The sequence below is a fragment of the Erythrolamprus reginae genome, chromosome 5 (genome assembly GCF_031021105.1).
Source record: "Erythrolamprus reginae isolate rEryReg1 chromosome 5, rEryReg1.hap1, whole genome shotgun sequence".
Taxonomy (NCBI): Eukaryota; Metazoa; Chordata; class Lepidosauria; order Squamata; family Dipsadidae; genus Erythrolamprus; species Erythrolamprus reginae.
Window position 1 is genome coordinate 52,083,022 of NC_091954.1, and position 22,531 is coordinate 52,105,552.

Below are 22,531 nucleotides of genomic sequence, written 5' to 3' on the forward strand. Positions count from 1 at the left end.
GTCAGGCACAGAAACTTTGGGCCTAAGTGTGTGTATTGATCAGAAAATCCTTTTTTTAAAAAAACTAACCCTCATATTTGTGGATGGTTGCTAAACATGGCATCCATTAAACAAAAAGTGGCCCGATACTATAAATAAATATAACCTCATTTATAAGGTATCACTTTCTCACCATGCCACAAAACATGTATATATCTAACAGTTGTAACAGACTATTCCAACTCAGTAAAAAGACTTATACTTTAAATAACAATAAGCGTAAGCATTGGGATCTTGAAAAAACATCGAGTTACTCTGATTTCTTTGCAATTTGTTACTTTCAGATGTTTTGGAATACATCAGCTTCTGTATGAGCAAGTATTGCTGTGGACAGGGGTGGGCTCCAGACGGAATGCTAAATTGGGCTCATTGCCATGGCTCGTGAGTGCTTACGGGGGCACCGCAATTTTGCTTCTGCACCTGTGGAGATAGCAAAATCGTGCACGGAGCCACAGTTGTGCCCGTGTTTCGGCATGCATGGAAGCAAAAAAACCTCACCGAAACACAGGCACACTTGCGGCTCCATGCACAATTTTGCTATCTCCACAGGGGCAGAAGCAAAATCACGCTGGCCCCGCCAGCACTCATAAATAAACCGCGGCGGCGAGCCCAATTTAGCGTTCCGGCTAGCAGCCCACCCCTGGCTGTGGACCAGGAAGGCAGTTGCTATACAATAGCTACTATATGTAACTCTGTAGAGCAGTTGGCAGCCCAAAAGAGCAGTCTGATTGAAGCAGAAAAATAGTAGCAAATAAGAGAGGGTCTCATCTTGCCACAAGGATCTGGGATATAGCAAGGGCTTCTACACTGTATTTTCTTGTTCTCTTCTAGGTTTTTTTTTAGTGAAAGAAATATTATAATTGATGAAAGAATGAAAGGAGCCTGGAATAATATGGCATACTTTACATACGTAAACTATGACTACTGTATTTCCAGTGATGGATTTACATAGCTTACTACAGTACTTGCTTACTATCTAACACTGTTTACACAGCAGGAATGACTAGCTAATTTATTAACCAAGGTTCTCTGGATTCTAAATCTAGTTTTAGATTAGAAAATTGGAGTTCACTTTCCCTAAACTAATGTACTGGCCCTGCATATGCAAATCAGAATATGGGAGAAAAAAGTGAAACAAAATATTTCCTGTTGTTTCATCTTTCAAGTACAAATTACTTTAAAAATAGGATTGCAAAAATGAATAGTAGACATTCACCAAACAACATGAAATAATTCTGGCTTTTTTTTTTTGCCAAAATTGATTTAGCACTAGAGATCAATTAAAGTCTCTAGTCTCTTAGCACTAGAGAGCAATTAAAGAACAACCAAACACATTCAAAAGCCTTACCGCTATTGTTGTTACTACTATTGTTGAAATTTAAAGTGTATCTGAAATGGAATGCAAAGACTTTGAGAGATGGGCCAAAGAAATGCTGCCTTGGAAAAGACCAGCTCTGAGAGGCCATATCCGGCAACTGCATAATGGGCGTACAAGGGACCCCACCCTTCCCCAAGCTTCTCAGGTTGTAAAGGATACATCAGCATACTTCTATGTTTACACCTGCAAGATTCTATTCATGTAGCATTACAATAAAGTAGAATTAGCTCATCTGGTTGTGTTTCCTATCTGATCTACTTGGGAAGGATGACATCAATGTTGCAAATCTGAAAGTTCAAATCTCCTACCAATCCATTCCATTCTATTCTTATTCTTGGATGAGAACTGAAATAAATGTTTTCAAGGAAAAACAAAGTACAGTTGCCTTTTGAAAAAGCACTTTTGAGACAACCATGAATTGGATGACTGAGAATCTCCATAGAGACCTTTCTCTACCCATTATGCAACTTGGGCTACTATGTCCTCTCTTACTTGACTGATTCCTAGACAGCATTTCTTTGCCCTGACTCTCAAGGTTTTCACGTATCACTACAGAGCCAATAACATCACATACTTCGATCTCTTATAATTTGTAGCGCATTCTTTTTCAATCTTCTAATGCTACTTTACTCAATTTGATGTTATCACCGTATTTAGCTTCTTTTCAATGTAAATCTATTTACACTGGAATCTCGAGGAAGCTAGAATATAACACATTTAATATATTCCTTGTGAATGATTATCTGGGCTTTGTCACCTTTCATTGATACAACAAAGGCCTGAACATAGTTCATTAACCTTGGAAATAATCAACCCTCTCAAAAATATAGGCAATCTGAGGCATGGGAATAGGTAGAGGTGTGTGTGATGGTGTGGGTGTGCGTATGTTATAATTCTCCTTTTTGGCAATTTTGAACATTCCTCTGCTCCCCAAAATCAGTAGTGCAGTTTCTTGTCATTCTTAAGTATAACTGTAAATGTAAATCCAAAGAAGTTTAAAAAAGAAATTACCAGAGTTATTGGTAATAGACAAATATTACAAGCCTGCTCACATGTGTGAGAAAGCCTTACTCACTTTGTATTCTTGCTCTCATCCTCTTTGGCTCTTAGCCACTCCCCAAAATATGAAAATATTACCTTCACCAAAAAAATTGTTTAAGAATTTGCTAGCACTCCCTCCCCTATCTTTCATCATCTCTGTGTGTCTTGTATACATAAAGTAAAAGTTAGGACTAAGTCTATTCCTACCCATTAAAATAAAGGTATCTGCCTGAGGTCTAGTGCTAAAAGAATAAACTGAAAAGATGCATGTTAGATAAACAGAATGTGCTAGAAGACTTGCTAGAGCAGAATTACAAGAAATATATTGTTAAAAAAGAGTATAGGGTTGCTATTGTGAAGTCATGCCTCCAGCACAAAGTATGCAAGGGAGAAAGAAAAATCCTGCATATGATTTCACAGGAAGAAGTTGTAAAATAAATATGAAAATTTAAAAAAATCTGCAACTATTTGAATTTATGACCTTGCTGAAAACAGTGAATTAAATCGGTCCCTGAGGTTAATGGTCATTATAAAATTCCTATTGTCACATGATCAAAATTCAAATACTTGGCAACACACCCACACTTATGACTGCAGGAGCATTTCAGTATCACCACCTGCTTCTCTTTCCTACATCTATATCTTTCTGGCCACCCTGGCTTGGAGGTTGGCACTCATCAACAGCAGCAGGGCTGGTGCAAAAGTAGAGACCCGAGGCCTTCAGCAGGCTCAGCCAACTGCCACTGCCTCCAAGCCTCTACGCCAACCCTAGGGCTACCTTTGCCACTGAGAAGTGTCAGTTCAAATCCCACAGCCGCCCAGCCCAGCCCAACCCCACAATGTAAAGAGCCAGCTGTTCTTGCCACCCTGCACTCCACAGGCCCTGCTCTGCTCAGCTAACCTTTACCATCTTTATCCCATTTGATGAGGCCTGTTTGGCCTGACCCTATGTGAGGAAGCTGCTGGCTGAACCAGGCTTTCTTCCATAGGCCGCTCACCATGTTCTTCAAATCTCCCACAGAATTCTCCAAATAGCATGCCCCATTCTCGTGATGCTTAGAAAGCCTTCAAAAGCTTTGGAGATCTTACATCATGAGAATGCAGGGCCTGCCGTCCTTAACGGTACAGTAGTCCCTCGCTATATCGTGCTTCACCTACTGCGGCTTCACTTCATCACGGGTTTTCAAGAAATATTAATGAGAAAAATCATTCGGGGATCTTCACTGGTTCGCGGGTTTCTGAGGAAGTCGATCGGCAGATTTAAACAGCCCGCGGAACTCGATCGGCAGTTTTTTTAAAAACAAAAATCTAAAATTGTAAATACTGTATTTAAATACTGTACCTAAAATAAATACTGTGTGGGAAGGGTTTATAAACACTTAAAACAATGAAAACTTACCAAACAATTACAATATCAATACTTAAATAAGTACTATCAGTCGATAAATTCCCCATCGCGGATTTCACCTATCGCGGCCGGGTCTGGAACATAACACCAACGATAGGTGAGGGCTTACTGTATTGCCCATTCTCACAACACCTGGAGAAGATACCTCATGTAGCTAGAAGCTGCATCATGAAAGAGCCAGGATAGAAAAGCCCCATCAGCAGAAAAAGCAAGAAGATGGTGAACATCAGCTGGGATGGAGCAACGCAGGACAGCAAGGGGCAGGCTGTGCTGGGCTGCAACTTTGTGCCATGTTGTTTATGTTTTCCCAGAGGATGGCAGATTTGTGCTGCATTGTCAATACATTATTTGGCATGGTGGGTTTGCGCGGCAGTTCCTGGAGTCTGTCAGACCAGGCTGGGGCAGTTAAAACACTTCCAGGAATGGCTACAGCTTTGTGCTGTACTGCTGCCCTGAAGCCCCAAGAAGCCCTCGAGGCATAGCATATTCTTTTCCCAGCATTGTGCTCACACACCTGCACTCCGCACCCTCTTTCCCTGGCCTTCCTGAACTTGCATCACACACTACAACAGGCCCCAACTCAGCAATGTGTGATCAGAAATGGGCTTCCCCCATTCCCCGGTGTGGCATTTTGGTGCTCTTACCTGAGACTCCCTCTGCTTCCTGCTCCACAATCCATGTGTCTGGACAACATGGAGTGCCAGGATATTGCCATCACTAAGCAATGCAGTCACATGACATCCTGCTTTATGATCTCATCACTTAGCAACAGAAAATCTGGTCTCAGTTGTAGTTGTAAGTTGAGGTCTCTCTCTCTCTCTCTCTCTCTCTCTCTCTCTCTCTCTCTCTCTCTCTGTGTGTGTGTGTGTGAAAAGCACAGCACTGAGAATACTGAGTGCAGATTACAAAACACCAATTATTCAAACATAAAATACCTTGAAAATCTGAGGGTTTCTGAGCTGAACCTTCCCAATGTTACAGCAATATCTAGGCCTGTTTTGTCTCATCCCATTGCCTCATGCACTAAATATGAGCCATTTTCCTGGCTAGAGTTTTGTTTGTATAAACAAATGGAACAGATAACCAGAACAGAAGGACAGAAAGAAATGATAGTGCAACTCCCAGCTGACCCAGTAGCAGGTGTAACCTGGAGTAACCTGCTTTTCTCTCCTAGTAGAAACTACTCAGCTTGTTTAAATTTTGTTTTTGGTACATTCAGTTCTGAATTCTGGTTACTTGTTTTAATATGGCTAAGCTGTCTAGCCATATATTTATATTTATACTGTCTGGCCACATTTAAATGCTTAAACATGCTGATTGGAGAATTCAATACGTTTAAAAAAAAACACTTCAAGAAACATTTGATTTATTAATCATTTGATTTCATGCCATTATCTTTATGGAATCCTTTCTGTGTCCCTTTTATTTAAATCCATTAATTTTATATCCAATTGAACTCACAAATTAGTGGGGGGGTTTCCCCTTTAAACACTGGCAATGAATGCATTCTGGCAAGGACAGGATGAACCTGCAAGAAATTCTGAAAAAACAATGCACTTTCCTCTGATTAATTTCATTTAAATAATCAAAACAGAATTCAATTCTGCAGGGTGATAAGATCCTACTAGCACTGGCCCTGAACTTTCAAAAGCATGCGAAGCCATACACCCTCCATGCCTATAAATGGAAACTGGACTCAAAGACTGCTTCTGAAGGTGATGAAAGCTGCAATAAAGAGTATTTGGATCGTTGCTTGATCTTACTAAACCTAAAAGCAAGTCATTTTAAAAATCTATTAAAGAGTACCACAAAGAACTTTTCAGTTGAAGAGATATACAGATGTGCATTATTTATGAAGCTTGTAAATAAAGATGCACCATGTGTACTCTTGAAAGCAAAACAGTGGGTCTATATATAATTTTAATGTTAAACAAATCACAATACAGGTAAGTCCTCGAACTTGAAAAAAAAAGTTTAGTGACCGTTCAAAGTTACATTATCAATGAAAACCATTTTTCACCCTTACAATCATTATAGCATCCTCATGGTCATGTGATCAAAATTCAGCCGCTTGGCAAATAACTTGTATTTATGAGGGTTGCACTATCCCAGGGTCATGGAATCACCTTTTCGGACCTTCTCGACAAGCAGAGTTAATGGGGAAGCCAAGTTCACTTAACAACTGTGTTAATAATTTAAGAAGTATGTGATTCACTTAACAGCTTTGAGAAGAAAAGTCGTAAAATGGGGCAAAATTCACTTAACAATTGTCTCACTTAGCAACATAAATTTTAGGCTCAATTGTGATCATAAGTCGAGGAGTGCCTATAATAATTTTATAATGCCAGCCTGCAAATCAATTACCGGTAGTCCTCAAATTACAGCCATTCGTTTAAGCGACCATTTGAAGTTACAATGGCACTGAAAAATGTGTCTTATAACCATTTTTCACACTTATGATTATTGCAATATCCCCATGGTCATGTGATCAAATTTCAGAGTCTTGGCAACTTTGATTTATTTATGACCATGGTTCATGTGTTCACCATTTGTAACTTTATGTGCCGGCTTCCAATAAGTAAAGTCAATGGGGAAGTCAGATTTGTTAACAACCGTATGATTTGCTTAGCAACTGGGGCGGGGGGGGGGTGTTTAAAAAAAAGGTTGTAAAATGATGAAAACTCACAACTGCCTTGCTTAGCAATAGAAATTTGGACATAAATGTGGTTACAAGTTGCGGGCTACCTGTAGTACAAACATCTCTTCCCAAGGGTGTTTATTGATTTATTTTCCACTTTTCTTCCAAGAGCTGTAGGGAAAATATATAATATTCCTTCAATTGTATCGCTATTAACAATCATATGTGAGAAAGGTTGGACAGAGAAAGAATAACTGGCTCAAAGCCATTCAGTACAGTAAGCTTCTATTCTGAGATCTCAATCTATCATCTATCATGTCTAAATCTTTACCCATCGGCATAATATACTGAAAAGTGTAGATCTCAGGCCTGTTGTGATGGCCGAAACAAATGTGTGCCACAATAATGATGTCCACAATTGGCTTAAGATGTGGAAAAGACAATGCATAAAACATAATTAGGAAAGCATTTAGGTTGTGGATACTGCCTCATATATTATATGAAAGGAAAAGTTGTTGTAAAGTTCTTGTGGAACATATTTACAAAATGTTACCAGGTATACAGGTGTACATTTACCAAGTACTGAATCATTTAATCAAATTAAATCTCTTACTGCAAAAATAGCAAAATATATAAAACTGAACTAGCAGAGAAAGAAACAAATGTACATCCAAATAATATCCAACAGAATGCAATATGCTGAAAGGCTTTTCTTTAGAAGATCTAGATCGGGATGGGTTCCTCCCAGTTCGCCTGAACTGGTAGAGACCCGCTGGGGACATCATAATGACATCACCGAACTGGATCAGTTGGTGTTGGTGCATGAGCATTGTCATCTTTTTTTAAAAAAAAATTCTTCTGAGCACGTGCAGAAGCCAGGCTTCCAGCACTGCACATGTGGTCGCCATCTTGTTTTTGGCTTTTTAAATTTTTTTAAATTTAAATTTTTAATTTTAATTTTTTTTTCTTCTGAGCATGCGCAAAAGCTGAGTTTACGGCACTGTCTCCATCTTGAGGGAGCAAACCAGCAGCAAGGTAAGTTAGAACCCACCCCTGCTTGGCTCCCCTCAACTTTTCAGTCCCCAAAAATGGCTGAAAAATGCCCTTCTCCTATTTTGCAGCCATGCACCATTTTCTGTCCTTGGTTCCTTCCTGTTTTCATTTGGTTTTTCCTCCCTCCTTGAAAGCAAAAGGATGCAAGAGGAGGGGGAGGAAAGATAGCTTAGACCAGTGATGGCGAACCTTTTTTCCTTGGGTGCTAAAAGAGCTTGTATGCGTGTTATCGTGCATGTGCGAGTGCCCACACCCATAAGCTGGGGGAGGATAAACAAAACACCCTCTCCCATCCCCCAGGAGGCTCTCTGGAAGCCAAAAATGCCCTCCCAGAGTCTCTATGAGAGCCAAAAATCAGCTGGCCAGCACATAAATGCACATTGGAGCTGAGCTAGGGCAACAGCTTGCGTGCCAGCAGATATGGCTCTGCATGTCACCTGTGGCACCCGTGCCATAGGTTCGCCATCAGTGGCTTAGACTATTGCTATGATTTTTTGCTCCTATATTCTATTGCTTAAGTATAATTTTTTTTAATGTAGAAATTTTACTTCAAGCCTATTAAACAATGGAGCTAGTTATCTGCCTGCACTCATGATTGTGTATCTACTAGGAATAAATCCCACTGAAAGAGAGTAGCCTTACTGCCAAGTAAATAAGCATAGGTTTTACGTAGTTGAGAGATAGGGTATTGATTAGATGTATTATGGAGAGAAATGAAAACTTCTGTAACAACAGATAGGTCGAGAGGGGGAGGGAGGGAGGGAGGGAGGGAGGGAGGGAGGGAGGGAGGGAGGAAGGAAGGAAGGAAGGAAGGAAGGAAGGAAGGAAGGAAGGAAGGAAGGAAGGAAGGAAGGAAGGACCACAAACCCTGGCACTAGACATGGCTTCAGAAGACACTTTTGTTATAAGGAATATTCTTCTGGGTTCAGTTCCAAGTGGGGGAAAATATATTGGATTCGTGGAAGTTGCTTGGAAAGGTTTAATGTAGGACAGGAGAACACGACATGAGCTCCTGAACAGAAAAGGTGGATCACATGCTTCCAAATGTATGGTGAAGAGAAAAGGGCCGAGTTGCTGGGAGTCTTCAGGTTTTATGGTCTCTTGGACCCCACCTTGAGAGTTTCCTGTTCCCATTGGCTGCCGGACTCCAGGGGGTGGAGGGGGAGCTCTGTAGAGTCTGTCTTGAGTCCAAGTTTGTTTGAGTGCTGGTAATTTTCCAGATGCCATGTGGTAGAGGGTCAATCCTATCATGTTTTAAGGGTGAAGGTCTTAATCCCATTACCCTGGAGCTGAAGAGGGGAAAGAGAGCTGCAGGGAGCTGCTTTTGTCTTTAAAACATGTTTCTCCTTTCCTCATCAAGGGAACATATTCTTTCTTTTCAATATTTCCTAGGATATTTCATTTTCCTAGGAGAGGGATGGTTCCAACTTTCTTCACTTTGAAATAGCACAGAAATTTAGGGCTGGAAGACACCTTGGAGGTCATCTTGTCCAACCCATGCTGTAGCTTACATTGTCTGGATTATTTTGGTGCCTCTAACAGAGAGAAAAATTGCCAGAAAGGAGGAGTTTACTAGGACAAGGCTGCCATGCAGAGAAAGGCAAAGATAGTCCTTGACTTATGACCACAATTGAGCCCAAAATTTTGGTTGCTAAGCAAGAGCATTGTTAAGTGAGTTTCATCACATTTTACTCAATTCATGACATCTCCTGGCTCTAACAGTCATGTGCAAACTAGGGAGGTACATCTGAAGGCATGTATAATGTTGTCATGTAAAGAGGTTATGGTTAAATGTGTGGCAGAAAGTGGACTCTGGGTGTGTTTTTCCAAATGCAGTAAGTGAGGTTGAATGTGTAGTTTTAGAAGAGATATGTGTGTGTATGTGTGTGTGTACATACACATATAGTATATATAGTAATGTATATTTTTGTGTGCCTATGTGTAGTATGTATGTACATATATAGCATAGATACATAAGATTAAACAGTATATTTTAGATGTTTAGTAGGAGTACTGTAAATAGATCTCGTCAAGGCCTTTAAGGCAAGGAGAGACCAGGCACCCTAACCCTTGATGTGAGTGATGTCAAGTTGGCCATGCCCACCCAGTCACATGACTACTCAGTCACTCCTTCCCAGTCACATGGCCATCAAGCCACGCCTACAGTGTCAGTTAAAAAAAATTGGAACCCACACCTGATCTAGATATGTATTTTAAAAGAAAATGAAAATAAAATAAAAGTAACTATTTCACCTAATATAGTAAATTATTTGGATTCTTGTATTATAAAGAGATGTATGCATTCCTCTTTTTCTAACACTTATGAATCTTTATATAATTTAAATTCTTAGACAAACATCCAGACATGTGTGGTCTAAGCAAAAAACTATACAAAGCAACCAGTGAAGGGAGGGAACACAATTATTGAACACAGTGGTTTTAGTTAAATTGGGTGCACAGCATTTTCTACTGATGTGCTGGGTGAACTCAATGCCACTTTATCCCGTATTCTTCTGGCAATCTATCAATTACAAGCCAATACAAGATTGAGGTTCAGAAACATCCCGACCTAAATGGTCAGATAAACAAAATGCCACTGTGTTATTATGTTACTAAACCAACTTAAAAAGTGCCCAAACCCTCAATCCCTGGCACTAATTTACCTCTCCCTTATTCCTCCTATGTTAAGCAGAGCACTTTGTAGAATAGTTGATTTTCATGCTAGCTGCTGACTTTCCCTGAGAGGAGAAATAAAGACAGAGAATCTACTAATCTATTATATCTTAACTTGTCTTGCATTCTTGGGTCTTTAGACTAAAATAAACTATTTACGGTAATTATGTATTTAAGGAGTGTAAAGACAGTGAACCCTCCCTCCCAAAGCTTCAATCATCAGGGCAGAGCAATTTATCTTCCATGCTCAATTCAAGGACTGGAAGATTTTCTATAAATGTGGCTGCAAGAGATCTTTTACAATGTGCTGCTTTTGACACTTTTCATATTTTAGGATACAGTATTACACTTTGGAAAACAATGCGAGACCACTACTAAATAGAACAATTACATAAGACTTTGTTTCAACTGATTGGTGATCATTTGAGTTAAATTTGATTATACAATAAGCAATGATAGTTGTAATAACCTCAAAAAAAAGAGTCAAAATTACAATTTCCCACAACTAAAATCTTTGTAATGCTGCCAAAAATGTTGCTAGTTTTCAAGTTTTTATAAAAGGTTCTTCAGGCAAAATAGTTAATGCCAGAATGCAGTAGGTGCAGGAATGGTTCTTATAAACCGTGTAATTCCACACAAATGTTTTTCATGGCTTTAGCATTTTTGCAGGAGGAATAATTTTTAAAAATTCAAAAACTTGAAATTGACATACTATATTACTATAAAGTTTTTTTAAGTTTTAAAAAAAAACTTTAAAGTTTTAAAGTTTAAAAAAAACTATAAAGTTTTTTTAATTAGGAAAAAGCCCAATTTTTACCATGTTTTATCATGTTAACATCATTTTAACCTTTGTTTTAAATAAATTAAGATTTATATTACTTAAACTACTTAATTTGCAATTTAACAGCAATTTAATGTATGCAAATGACAGGAATACATTAGCTGTTCTTACTTTTCAAGTAAGATTTTCTACCAAAACCACTAATAGACTATTACAATCATATGGAATCAGTGTAGCACACAAGCCATCTAAAACTCTTCAAAACATCTTAAGTAAATAAAAAACACAGTAGCCCCAGAAGAAAAAAACAGAGTCATCTACAACATACAGTGTAACGACTTGCAACAAGCATTACATAGGACAGACAGAACACTGGCAGAACACATCCATAAACACCAAGTGGCAGTCAGAAGACATTAACTTCATAATATATTGACAGATTTAACCATAGTTTCAATTGGGAAATTGTGACCATCCTAGACCAAGCCAAATCCCAAAAAAATATTGTTGGGTAATTTCTGGCACACTGACAAATTAGCCATCAGCAGATTATTTATTTGTTTACCTACCTACCTACCTACCTACCTACCTACCTACCTATCTATCTATCTAGTATAGTACTATAGTAAATATTAACATAACATAACATAAGTAGAACGTAGTAATAGAAAGGATAATAAGACAGTAGGACAGGGACATCTATAAACTATGCCAAAAAGGGAGCAAAAAGACCTAAGCACCTTTAGACCAGCAATCAACATCCACTTTGAGCATAGATTAACTTCAACATCAGACCAACAATCAAGAAAAAAAATATTCCAGACCAGAATCTACCAAACAAGCCAACAGCAAACAGCCCAAAGAACCTCTAAGACCTCTCCCATCAGCACTCGTGGAGCAAGAGTCACTAGAACAGTGATGGCGAACCTGTGGCATGTGTGCCACAGGTGGCAGGTGGAGCCATATCTGAGGGCACATGAGGAGTTGCCCTATGTCAGCTTTCCTGAACCCTGGGAATGACGAAAAATAGCCCAGCAGGCCTACCAGAGGTCCAGAGGCTTCAGTGAGGCCTGTGAACATGCATGGAGTGGGGGGGGGGCAGCACAGCACGGGGGTTGTGCGCATGCATGTGAGGGGAGGGAATTGCATTAAGGGTGTGGCTACCCAGCCCAAAAAAGTTTTGCATTGCTGCACTAGAATATAAACTGAGAGCAAATCCCACTCCTCACTACCATAGCACTGATGACATTACCTAGTTTAGGTAATAAAACGTCTGCAAGAAAGCCACCAAGCTCAAGAGAGCACCAAGGAGTCCATTTAGAAAGTGACAGTCACCTAAATTATTTTAAAGAATAATGGTTAGTTTTTGCTATTCTATTTTATATCTTTCCAACTATCAACATTGTGCTACATTTAATATTCCGGCAGGAAGAACATCTTTCAGAACATTTAGAACTTTTCTTTGCAACCAAAGTCATTAGCTGTCAGTTTAGTTCAGGCAAGACATTTAAGTATCTTTAATTAAAATTCTGAGGATTTGCCAGGGCCAACCCTACCATTAGGGAGATGATGATGATGTTTCCCTCAGGCAAGATGCTGAAGAGAAAATAGCTGTTTGTCCTGAATTCTAAAGTATGGGGCATTTGTTGAAACAATTCTTTGAATTACAAGACTTCATTTAGGTCCCCGAAATCATATAGGAAAAAGAGGCCTACTGCAGCAGCCCCCCAACCTTTTGGGCGCCACGGACCAATTCTGCAGAGGGCAGTTTATCTGCGGACTGGGAGGGCCTGGTTTCTCATGCTACTTGGATCCTACACATGGACGGGTGGGGATTTGCTTGCTTCTGTGGACCAGTTCTTGGTGGGCCACAGACCGATGGGGATTGGAGACCCCCGCCTAATATACAGTGATACCTTGTCTTACGAACTTAATTGGTTCCAGAACGAGGTTCATAAGGTGAAAAGTTCGTAAGACGAAACAATGTTTCCCATAGGAATCAATGGAAAAGCGATTAATACGTGCAAGCCCAAAATTCACCCCTTTTGCCAGCCGAAGCGCCCGTTTTTGCGCTGCTGGGATTTCCCCGAGGCTCCCCTCCATAGAAACCTTACTCTGGACTTCCGTTGCCAGCAAAGCGCCTGTTTTTGTGATGCTGGGATTCCCCTGCACCATCACAAAAACGCGGAAATGCAGAGGTGGGGTTACCCATGGAGGGGAGCCTCAAGGGAATCCCGGCAGCACAAAAATGGGCACTTTGCTGACAACGGAAGGTCCAGAGGTGGGGTTTCCCAATGAGGGGAACCTTCACCTGGCATCAGAAGTCCGGCGGCGGGGCATCCCAGCGGGGGCAGCTGGTTCATAAGGTAAAATAGTTCGGAAGAAGAGGCAAAAAAATCTTAAACCCCGGGTTCATATCTCAAAAGGTTTGTATGATGAGGTGTTCGTAAGACGAGGTATCACTGCATAGATATTTGGCAGAAACGTATTCTGCATAAATTGTGTTTCCCCCATTGCTACTTCCTATTCTGTCCTTTTGAAGATATGAAGACAAAAGATGTTATCCTTCTGTACTCAGGACAGGACAAGTCAAAGAATGAGATTCCCCAAATTCCATTTCTCCCCTACTCACCAGCAGAAGACAGCCACCTATCACTCTTACTAATGTGGGGTGAGGCAAGTCTAGACAGATGCTTAGAATGGCAGATTTCGCCACTGTTAAATTACCACGTTGGATGGATGCATGGGATGAAGCGGAAGATAGTACTTTCAGTGCTTATGTTTTGTGTGACCTGTCTTATATCAAGTTATTTCTTAACCTGTTCCACAGCTTCTGACAGAATATTATTCCCATGCCCATAAATGCCCTGAAAGATGACACAGAGAAGTAGTATGAGGTAAAAGGAGAAGTAACAATGGAATGACAGTGCTTGAAGAATGTGACCAAGGAAACTAGTTCTAATCTTGTGGCAGTATCAAGTACAAACCCACAGAGTGCATGCAATGATATCAAAAAGCAATAAAAAGGCAAGAGCAGTTAACGTCTCAGTCTCTCTCATACACAGACAGAGATGTGTTTTTTGGATTGTTTTTTTTTAAAATGATGAACCTAATGGAGACAGAACTAGTGTATCAACTGACAGAACCAAGTTTAAATTGATTTTATGGATCACAGGCACTAAACCCTTGCTTTTAAATAAAGCCCACCATTTTCTCAGAATAGCATAATACCCATGGTTATTAAACGTTTACCCCAAATCTGATAAAACTCCAGTTATAAGCTCCAGTTGGGAATTTTGCAAGTACAGTGATACCTCGTCTTACAAACGCCTCGTCATACAAACTTTTTGAGATACAAACCCAGGGTTTAAGATTTTTTTGCCTCTTCTTACAAACTATTTTCACCTTACAAACCCACCGCAACCGCTGGGATGCCCCGCCTCCGAACTTCCGTTGCCAGTGAAGCACCCGTTTTTGTGCTGCTGGGATCCCTGAGGCTCCCCTCCATGGGAAATCCCACCTCCGGACTTCCGTGTTTTTGTGATGTTGCAGGGGAATCCCAGCATCACAAAAATGGGCGCTTCACTGGCAACGGAAGTTTGGAGGTGGGGTTTCCCAGCGAAGGGAGCCTCAGTGAAATCGCAGCATCGCAAAAACACAGAGGTCCGGGGGTGGGGTTTTGAGGATTTCGGTGTTTTTGCAATGCTGCGAGAATTCTGGGAGTTGAAGTCCACAAGTCTTAAAGTTGCCAAGTTTGAAGTCCCCTGGTATACACATACGAAACTCTTATTGGAAAAAAGGGAAGAGTTTACAACTAGAACAGTTCAAGTCACCCCAGTGATCATGAGGACCTGGAAGAAAAATGCAGTTACAAGGCATGCTGATGAGGAAGAAACTTCAATTAAACTACAGAATAGAGAGAATGCCACATTTTCAGCAAAGTGTTTTGGGATAGGAAAGCGTATCAAATTATACAGAATAGCAAAATATATTATTAGGAATATGTTTTCTCCAAAAGAACTATAGATGAACTATGCAAAATATGTTACCTCTTAAAACAGCGATGGAAAACGTTTTAGGCTCAGCATGTCAAAAATTCAGAAAATGCCTAGCTTGATTCTCTGGCATGTCACAGCCTCTCCACCCTACCCCCCCCCCCAACTGAAGAGAAACAATTTTTTAAATTTATATATATATATTCCAATCATGTTGTGCTGCGTATTATACAACCCCACCCCCAATAATTACAAAAATGAAGTTAGAGTAGAGCAAAGACATTTATGCAGTTATGCTTTTGACCGTCATTGGTGTTGGTGACTGCTGCCGTGTCACCCAAAATGGCATGTTGTGTCATCTTGGACATGTAATAAATTCACTATCATTGCTCTAAAGTGAACACAAGCGATTATTTTAAAAATCTAATGATTATTTTGCATCAGATCGTTTCTCCTTCCTCTAATCATCGGATTGTTATATAACCAATAAGCTTTTGGCAGAAATGGAACTAAAGTAAGCAATTTGTATTCCAAAATCAAACAAAAACCCAGTAACAGGGGAAAAAACACCCCAAGAATTTTAAAAGAAGGGTGCAACCTCATGAAGTATTTTAAGAAGTATACTCCTTTTTCTACCTTTCCTTTAGAAATTATAAAAGGAACCACTGGTAAGTAAGAAAACTTTCCCCAGGAAAGGGTGGGAGAACGACTTTCGTCCCGCCAAGTTAATTACGGCCGCCTCTTTAAAGATCAAAACCGAGTTCGCCAACTTTAAATAAACGTCGCAACGGCGAAGTATCAAGTGATTTAGCGCACAAAAACAGAGGGGAAACGACTGCAGTGCGTCAGAGACAAAAGCCAGCTCGTAGCCTCACTGCATAGCCATGTAGTCCGGGCGGGGGGGGGGGGAGTGGCGGGTGTGGAAAGGCAGCGAGGACAGACTTTTCCTGGCACTGCCCCGCTTGCATCTTACTGCTCCCAGCGCCCCAGGGAAGTGCTCGGCCCTCCTGTCCTTCAAACGGCGCCACCCAGGAGTTTCAGGCAGAGCAGAGCCCACCCACTCGTCCACCCCCGCCGTCCCCACCTCCCCCGCTCTCCCTGCCCTCCACTGAAGGCCTTTCAACTTTATCTTCGGAGTCACCACAACAATGCCATATACTGAGGAAAAACTCGCGCGCCCGACGCGGGCCGTCCCTTCCCCTCCTCCTCGGGCCGCTCGAAGAGAGGAACGTCCCCCCTCACGTACACACACTCAAGTCTGGAGAGCGGAAATAGCGTGCGTCGTCCTTTAGCCCCAGCGCTGGGCGTCCGAAAGAAGACTCGACTGGCTTTCCGCTTGACCTCCCCAAAACTACCTTGCGGGTAACACGCGTCCCTTCCCCTTTCCCACCCGAAACTACCGCGTCTTGTGAAATCTTCCCTCGTGTCCCCAACACGCACGCGAGCTGCGGAGCGCAGCAAGCGGGCAAACTAATTAAAAGTCACGGGAAGGACGACTGTGGAGATTCTCCGTCACGGGAAAAGGGCAGGAGCCCGAATTACCCAACCTCTACCTTGGGCTCCGTCCCTCAACGAGACGGCAGGACGGGAGCTTAAGAGTGAGGGCTCCACGTCCCCAGTCAATCCCCCTCCGCTCCACAGTCCCCTCGGACGCCGGCTATCCCACGCCAAAAAGACTCAACGTGGCGGTACCTTGAGGCGATCCTCCTGTGCGCGCGGGTCGTTCCAGGTGGTAGTGCGGTTGTTATGATCCACAAAAAACGGCCAGCCGGTCTGAGGGTCTATCTTTACCTCCCAGCCCGGAGGCAAAGGCTCCCGCTCGCCGATTCCGGCCTCCACCTGCATCCGCGTGGGAGACTGAGCAGCTGCGCTCATTGCTGCGCGCGAGAGAAAAGGAGGCGAGACGCAAAAAAATAAAGGCTGCGAAGAAAGAGGCAACGCGGAAAGAAATTGCCCGCTTAGGTCATCCGCTGGAGTTAAAGCGAGGCAGCTCTTGCCGGCCGGGCACCTTTATCCAGAGGGAGGAGACATAGAAGGGGGTGGAAGTATCTGGAAATAGCAGCTCCGCGCCAAAGAGGAGGGGAAGGTGGAGGAGCAGGAGACGGAGGAGGAGGAGAGACGCGGGGCAGCTGCCTGGCTAGAAACTTCTGGGCGCCTCCAGCGCCTTTGCATTAGCCGGGGCGGGAGCTCCTCGTTTGAGTCACTCTTCCTCGCCGTCATTATTCGGCAGTCTAGCAGTTAGGACCTTCGCTCCGCCTGCTGGGCGGCGAGTTGAAAACCGTCCTCATTCTGAAATCTTACCTTCTCTTCCCTTAACTGAGCTGTTTCTGAAATTCAAGCTGGGTTTTCTCTACCCTGAACGCGGCTTTGTTGGAAAAGGTAACTGAACTTTCTTGGGTTTTTTTTAAAGAATTTTCGCTTCTCTTCCCAAGAAGCTTCTTCAGTTCAGTTCTGTTCTTAAAAACTGAAGAAATTTCTTGGAGGACAAGTGAAACGTTTTCCAAGAGAACAACCCAGAAAGTTCAATTTGCCTTTTGGAAAAGCACTTTTGGGGCCACCGTGACCTAGGGCGGTGATGGCGAACCCATGGCACGGGTGGCACAGGTGGCACACAGAGCCATATCTGCTGGCACACAAGCCTTTGCCCTAGCTCAGCTCCAACTTGCATATGTGTGCGGGCCAGCTGATTTTTGGCTTGCAGGGAGGCTGGGAGGATGATTTTGGCTTCCAAGGAACTTCCGAGGGGAGAGATTGATGAGGGTGTTTTTACCCTTCCCGGGCCCCAAGGAAACCTTTGGAGCTTGGGGAGGGTGAAACACAAGCCTACTGGGTCCACCAGAAATTGGTAAATAGGCCCTTTCCGGCCTCCAGAGGGCCTCCGGGAGGTGGGCAAAGCTGTTTTTACTCTCCTCAGGCATTGAATTATGGGTGTGGGCACTTGCACATGCTGAGGAAAAAAAGATTTGCCATCACTGACCTAGTGGTAGGCAAAGTTGGCTCTTCTATGACTTGTGGACTTCAACTCCCAGAATTCATGAGCCAATCATGCTAACTCAGGAATTCTGGGAATTGAAGTCCACAAGTCATAGAAGAGCCAACTTTGCCTATCCCTGACCTAGGGGATTGAGGATACAATCATAGATATGTTTCTCTTACATTTCTTAAGAGGCCTACAGGCCTAGAAAAACAAGGGAGTCTGCTTCCTTGTTAACTGGCTTTTAAAAAAAAAAAAAATTAAAATAGCTCAGAAGATTAAACGTCTAGTCTTGGTGACCGACCCAGATTGGCAAAATAGTTTGCACTGGCGGCATAGCTGCCCATGTGAAAGGATGAAGAAAATTTGCAACAAGTGTTTCAGAATAATGGCTGCCGCTTAGATTAGAAATGCTGCAATCCTAAAAATATTTTCATTGGATTAAACTGAGATGGTGGTATCGGGTATCGTCATTTTCACCAGTGGCACTTGCACTGTGCAAAATTCTGTAGAGACTTTTTCAATTATTGAAACAGTATACAGTCTTACCAATCCATACCCGTACTGTATTATGCTAGCCCTACTGAGCAAAGCTACATTGCTGCCCTTATATTGCAAAAAGAAATAATAAATGCATGTCACAGATTATATTGCCTAGCTTAGATTTTGGGCAAGAAGCCACGATGACTCTGACTCAACAAAACAGCTGCGGCAGCATTGGAAAAGGCCTTGACTTAATGAGAAGGAAAATTTGCTTTCTTCTCTAGACAAAGTATTGCATCCTCCATAACCTAAAATAATCAGAGAATGCTGACATCATACATTTAATACTTTCCCACTATAACTACATGTTTTAATGTTGTCAGGTATTTTTAGCAAGTGGAACAGTTCCTTTTCGATTTTGCTTTACTATACCAATTGGAAAATAGAGTAGCCCGTCTGAATGCAAGGGACCATCACACTTCATAACTTATCCAGCATGTGAACACCTAAATTTTAGGTGAAATGGGTAACTGATGGGTGGTTTTGTTTGGAGATGTTATTTTTATATGACATGTCCTTACTATGTTGATGTAATTCCCAGCCCCCTTTGGAGGCAGTTTAAAGATTCCTTGATCTGTTTCAGTTTGAAGTTATTCTGGCTGTCGCACATTCCCTTGTTGTTGTACTCTACAAGTAATCCTCAATTTACAAGTTTGTTTACTGACTGTTCAAAGTTACAATGGCGCTTTAAAAAGTGATTTATGGCCAGAGGTTAGCTGCTACTGGAACAGCTAATTGCACGCAGCCCCGTGGCTCTGGAACGTGAGTGCGTGATCTAGTGCAATTATTCCTGTACCAATGAGGCGGTGGGAGAAGGTTAAAAATTATATATTAACAATATCAGCAAGCGATGCAAAAGTAAAAAATAAAATTCAATCACTTTATAAAGAATGAACAATGTCATCCAGAGATAAAGTAAATGAACGATACAGAATTGAATCTTCCCTGGTAAAGGGAATTTTTATTTTCTTGTTTGCCGACGGTACACTTTTTTATGTTTTATGTTTTTGCTTTTTGTAAATTTAAAAAAAATCAATAAAAATTATATATTTTTTAAAAAACCCAATTATTCCTGCACCTGTGCAAGTAGCAAAATCGTGCACCGGGATGCGCATGAGGGTGTGTTTTGGCCAGTTTTTTTGCTTCCTTGTGGGAAGCAAAAAATTCCCTCCTCAGAATCTGACATGACCTAAGGTGGACAAGAAGCACCATCAAGCAGCAACTGTTACGTGGTTAAAAGATTGGGTAACGCTAACAAATAAAAGAATATTAACCATCAAACTTGGCATGACTGACAGTTGGGCTGGCATAAGTATGTCTGGAGACACCATGGAAGAGGGGCACTGATAGAGGATTGGCTAGAAATTAGAAGGAAATTTTATACTCAAATTCCAAAGTGGTCATCTCCGATGGAAGCCATGATCTACTCTAATCTACTAATTTAGACAAAAAGTTACATATAAACATTTGCTAGACAACCATAATAAATTAAATAAATAAATCCTAGGCATCATGAACCAAAGCACAAACAAAAATAATATTTGATTATATCCATAATGACGGAGGCAAGAATTTCATATGCGCAACTATGGAAAAAAGAAACAGCCCTCACTAATTTAACGGTCATAAACAAGATACAGTATTGGAATTGGCAGAGATGAATAGGCTAACTCTGCAAATAAAGGAGAAGGAAGAAACAGATTTCTACAAAATCTGGGAGAAACTGTACGATTGGTTGGACAAGAAAAATAAAACAAGTAGTATAGAGGTAATCCATCTGAGAATTTATAGACAATGGTAAAATATTGGATAAAAGACTGAGCAATAAGAAGTGAAGGGAGGATTATCAATAATTGACATTGTTTGGGTGATAGATTACTACCATTATTATTATTACTATGATGAATGAGATTTGTTAAATTTTTGAAGGAAGGAAACGATACGTATAACTGCATAAGTTAGCAAATAATAATAATAATAATAATAATAATTTATTAGATTTGTATGCCGCCCCTCTCCGAGGACTCGGAGTGGCTCACAACAATTCAACAAGTACAAACCTAGTATTAAAAGCAATTTAAAACCCTTATTATAAAAAGAAAAACAATCACATAACCTAACAGACCATACTTAAAACATAGTAGCTAGGGGTATATTAATTTTCCCATGCCTGGCGACATACGAGGGTCTTCAGGAGCCTTTGAAAGGCAAGGAAGGTGAGGGCAGTCCTAATCTCTGGGGAGAGTTGATTCCAGAGGGCCGGGGCCGCCACAGAGAAGGCTCTATGTATTGATGTATGAAAGGAAGATATGATAGAACGGTAATATTTTTCTCTTTCTGATTTAAGTATGCAGAGATATAAGATGCTGTGGTGTTGTGTGTTTGTGTGTGTGTTTTCTGTTTTTTCTTTTTTATATATTGTTTTTTTCTTTTTGTATACGTCAGCTTTTTAAAAAACTTTGAATAAAAATCTTTTTCCAAAAAATGGAGGTAAGACAGGTCATAAAAGGGGGCAAAACTCACTTAACAAATTTGTGCCTATTTTGAGGACTACCTATATGTCTTTTGTTGAACCTCTTGCTCTGTCCCATGCTCCCATCACTTTTTTTCTCTAATTCTCCTCTTTGCTCTGTCTCCATCCTGCCCACTTCACCTCCATTTTCTTCTTCTTTGCTGCATTACTATCAGCTATGCTATTTTTGGACATGGATTCAGTGTTCCAGAAAAGAGTGTTAGAGTGCCTGTTCGGAAATTACCCAGGTCACAGGCAAAAAGGGCCTTGCCCAGGGCAATGTTTCTTAAAACCTTTTCTATGTCTCTTATCTCTGTTAGGCTGCTTCTGAACCCAGGTCTTTTTGTCAAACAAACAAACCAATCTAAATCCACATCCAAATCTCAAACCCAGTTGAAAGGTCACAAATGCAGGATGATACAAGAGAAAGTTCTTTCCACAATTCTGTGTCTGTTTTTTACTATATCATTTGTTCTTGATTTTCTCTCTCTCTCTCACTTTCTCTGCATCTCTCTGTCTGTCTTTCACCATATTACCTGATAGACCTGATCCAAAGAGCTAAACAGTGAAATAATTGCATTGTCGCTAAAAGATTGGGTAAAACATAAAAAATTGTGCCAGTCATTAAAGAAACTAACTAAACTATTCAGGGACTTTGGGCTGCGTGCAAGCAAAATGTGCATGACCAATGCAGCACTACATTATGAGTTTATTCAGACTATTTTATTTATTTAGTTTGTCATACATGTACAAGAAAACAGGCATAGGTATATACATATATATAGCATATACTCTCAGAAATGGGGTACGGTTCATGGTAGATAGTTTAAGGTTGAAGCTAGGGGGGTAACAACATTCAGGTAGAACATTCCAGGCATTGACTACTCTAGTACTGAAGCTGAATTTTCAGCAATTGAGTTTGGAGTGGTTTACCTAGAGCGGTGATGGCAAACCTATGGCTTTCAAGGTGCCCTAGCTCAGCTCCAACGTGCATGTGTGTGCCGGACAGCTGATCTTTTAGCTCTTGCAGAGGTTCTGGGAGGGCATTTTTGGCTTCCAGAGAGCTTCTGGGGGGGATAGGGATGGCGTTTTTACCCCTCCTCCCCAGCTCCAGGGAAACCTCTAGAGCCTGGTGAGGGCGAAAGATGAGCTTACTGGGCCCATCAGAAGTTGGAAAACATTTGGTTTCGGCCTCCAGAGGGTCTCCGAGGGCTGTTTTTGCCCTTTCCAGGCATTGAAATATGGTTGTGGGCACTTGCACATGTGCAATAGCATGCACACATGCTCTTTTGGCACCCAAGGAAAAAAAGGTTCACCATCACTGACCCAGAGTTTTTACCTACAGTATTGTGTGCTCATGGATTATCATTGCGGTTGAAGCTGAAATAGTCACTGACAGGTAGGACATTGTTGCAGATTTGCAAGATTGATGTCTGGCTTTCAAGGTAGACCAGACTACAAAACCAAAGTTATGAATGGTAATACTATTTTTATTA

General features: G+C 41.3%; 1 protein-coding gene across 2 annotated transcripts in view; it reads right to left on the reverse strand.

Annotated features, from left to right (window-relative positions):
* The window catches only part of BAG3 (BAG cochaperone 3), a 30,105-nt gene extending 12,785 nt beyond the window's left edge, over window positions 1-17,320 (reverse strand). The window contains exon 1 of one of the 2 annotated variants that reach the window (XM_070752601.1): window positions 16,699-17,320. In XM_070752601.1, the coding sequence (XP_070608702.1) occupies window positions 16,699-16,881 (183 nt within the window). In that variant the 5' untranslated portion in view covers window positions 16,882-17,320. The remainder of the gene's footprint in view (window positions 1-16,698) is intronic. The other variant, XM_070752600.1, reaches the window with a different exon arrangement.
* Between the last annotated feature and the right edge of the window lie 5,211 nt (window positions 17,321-22,531).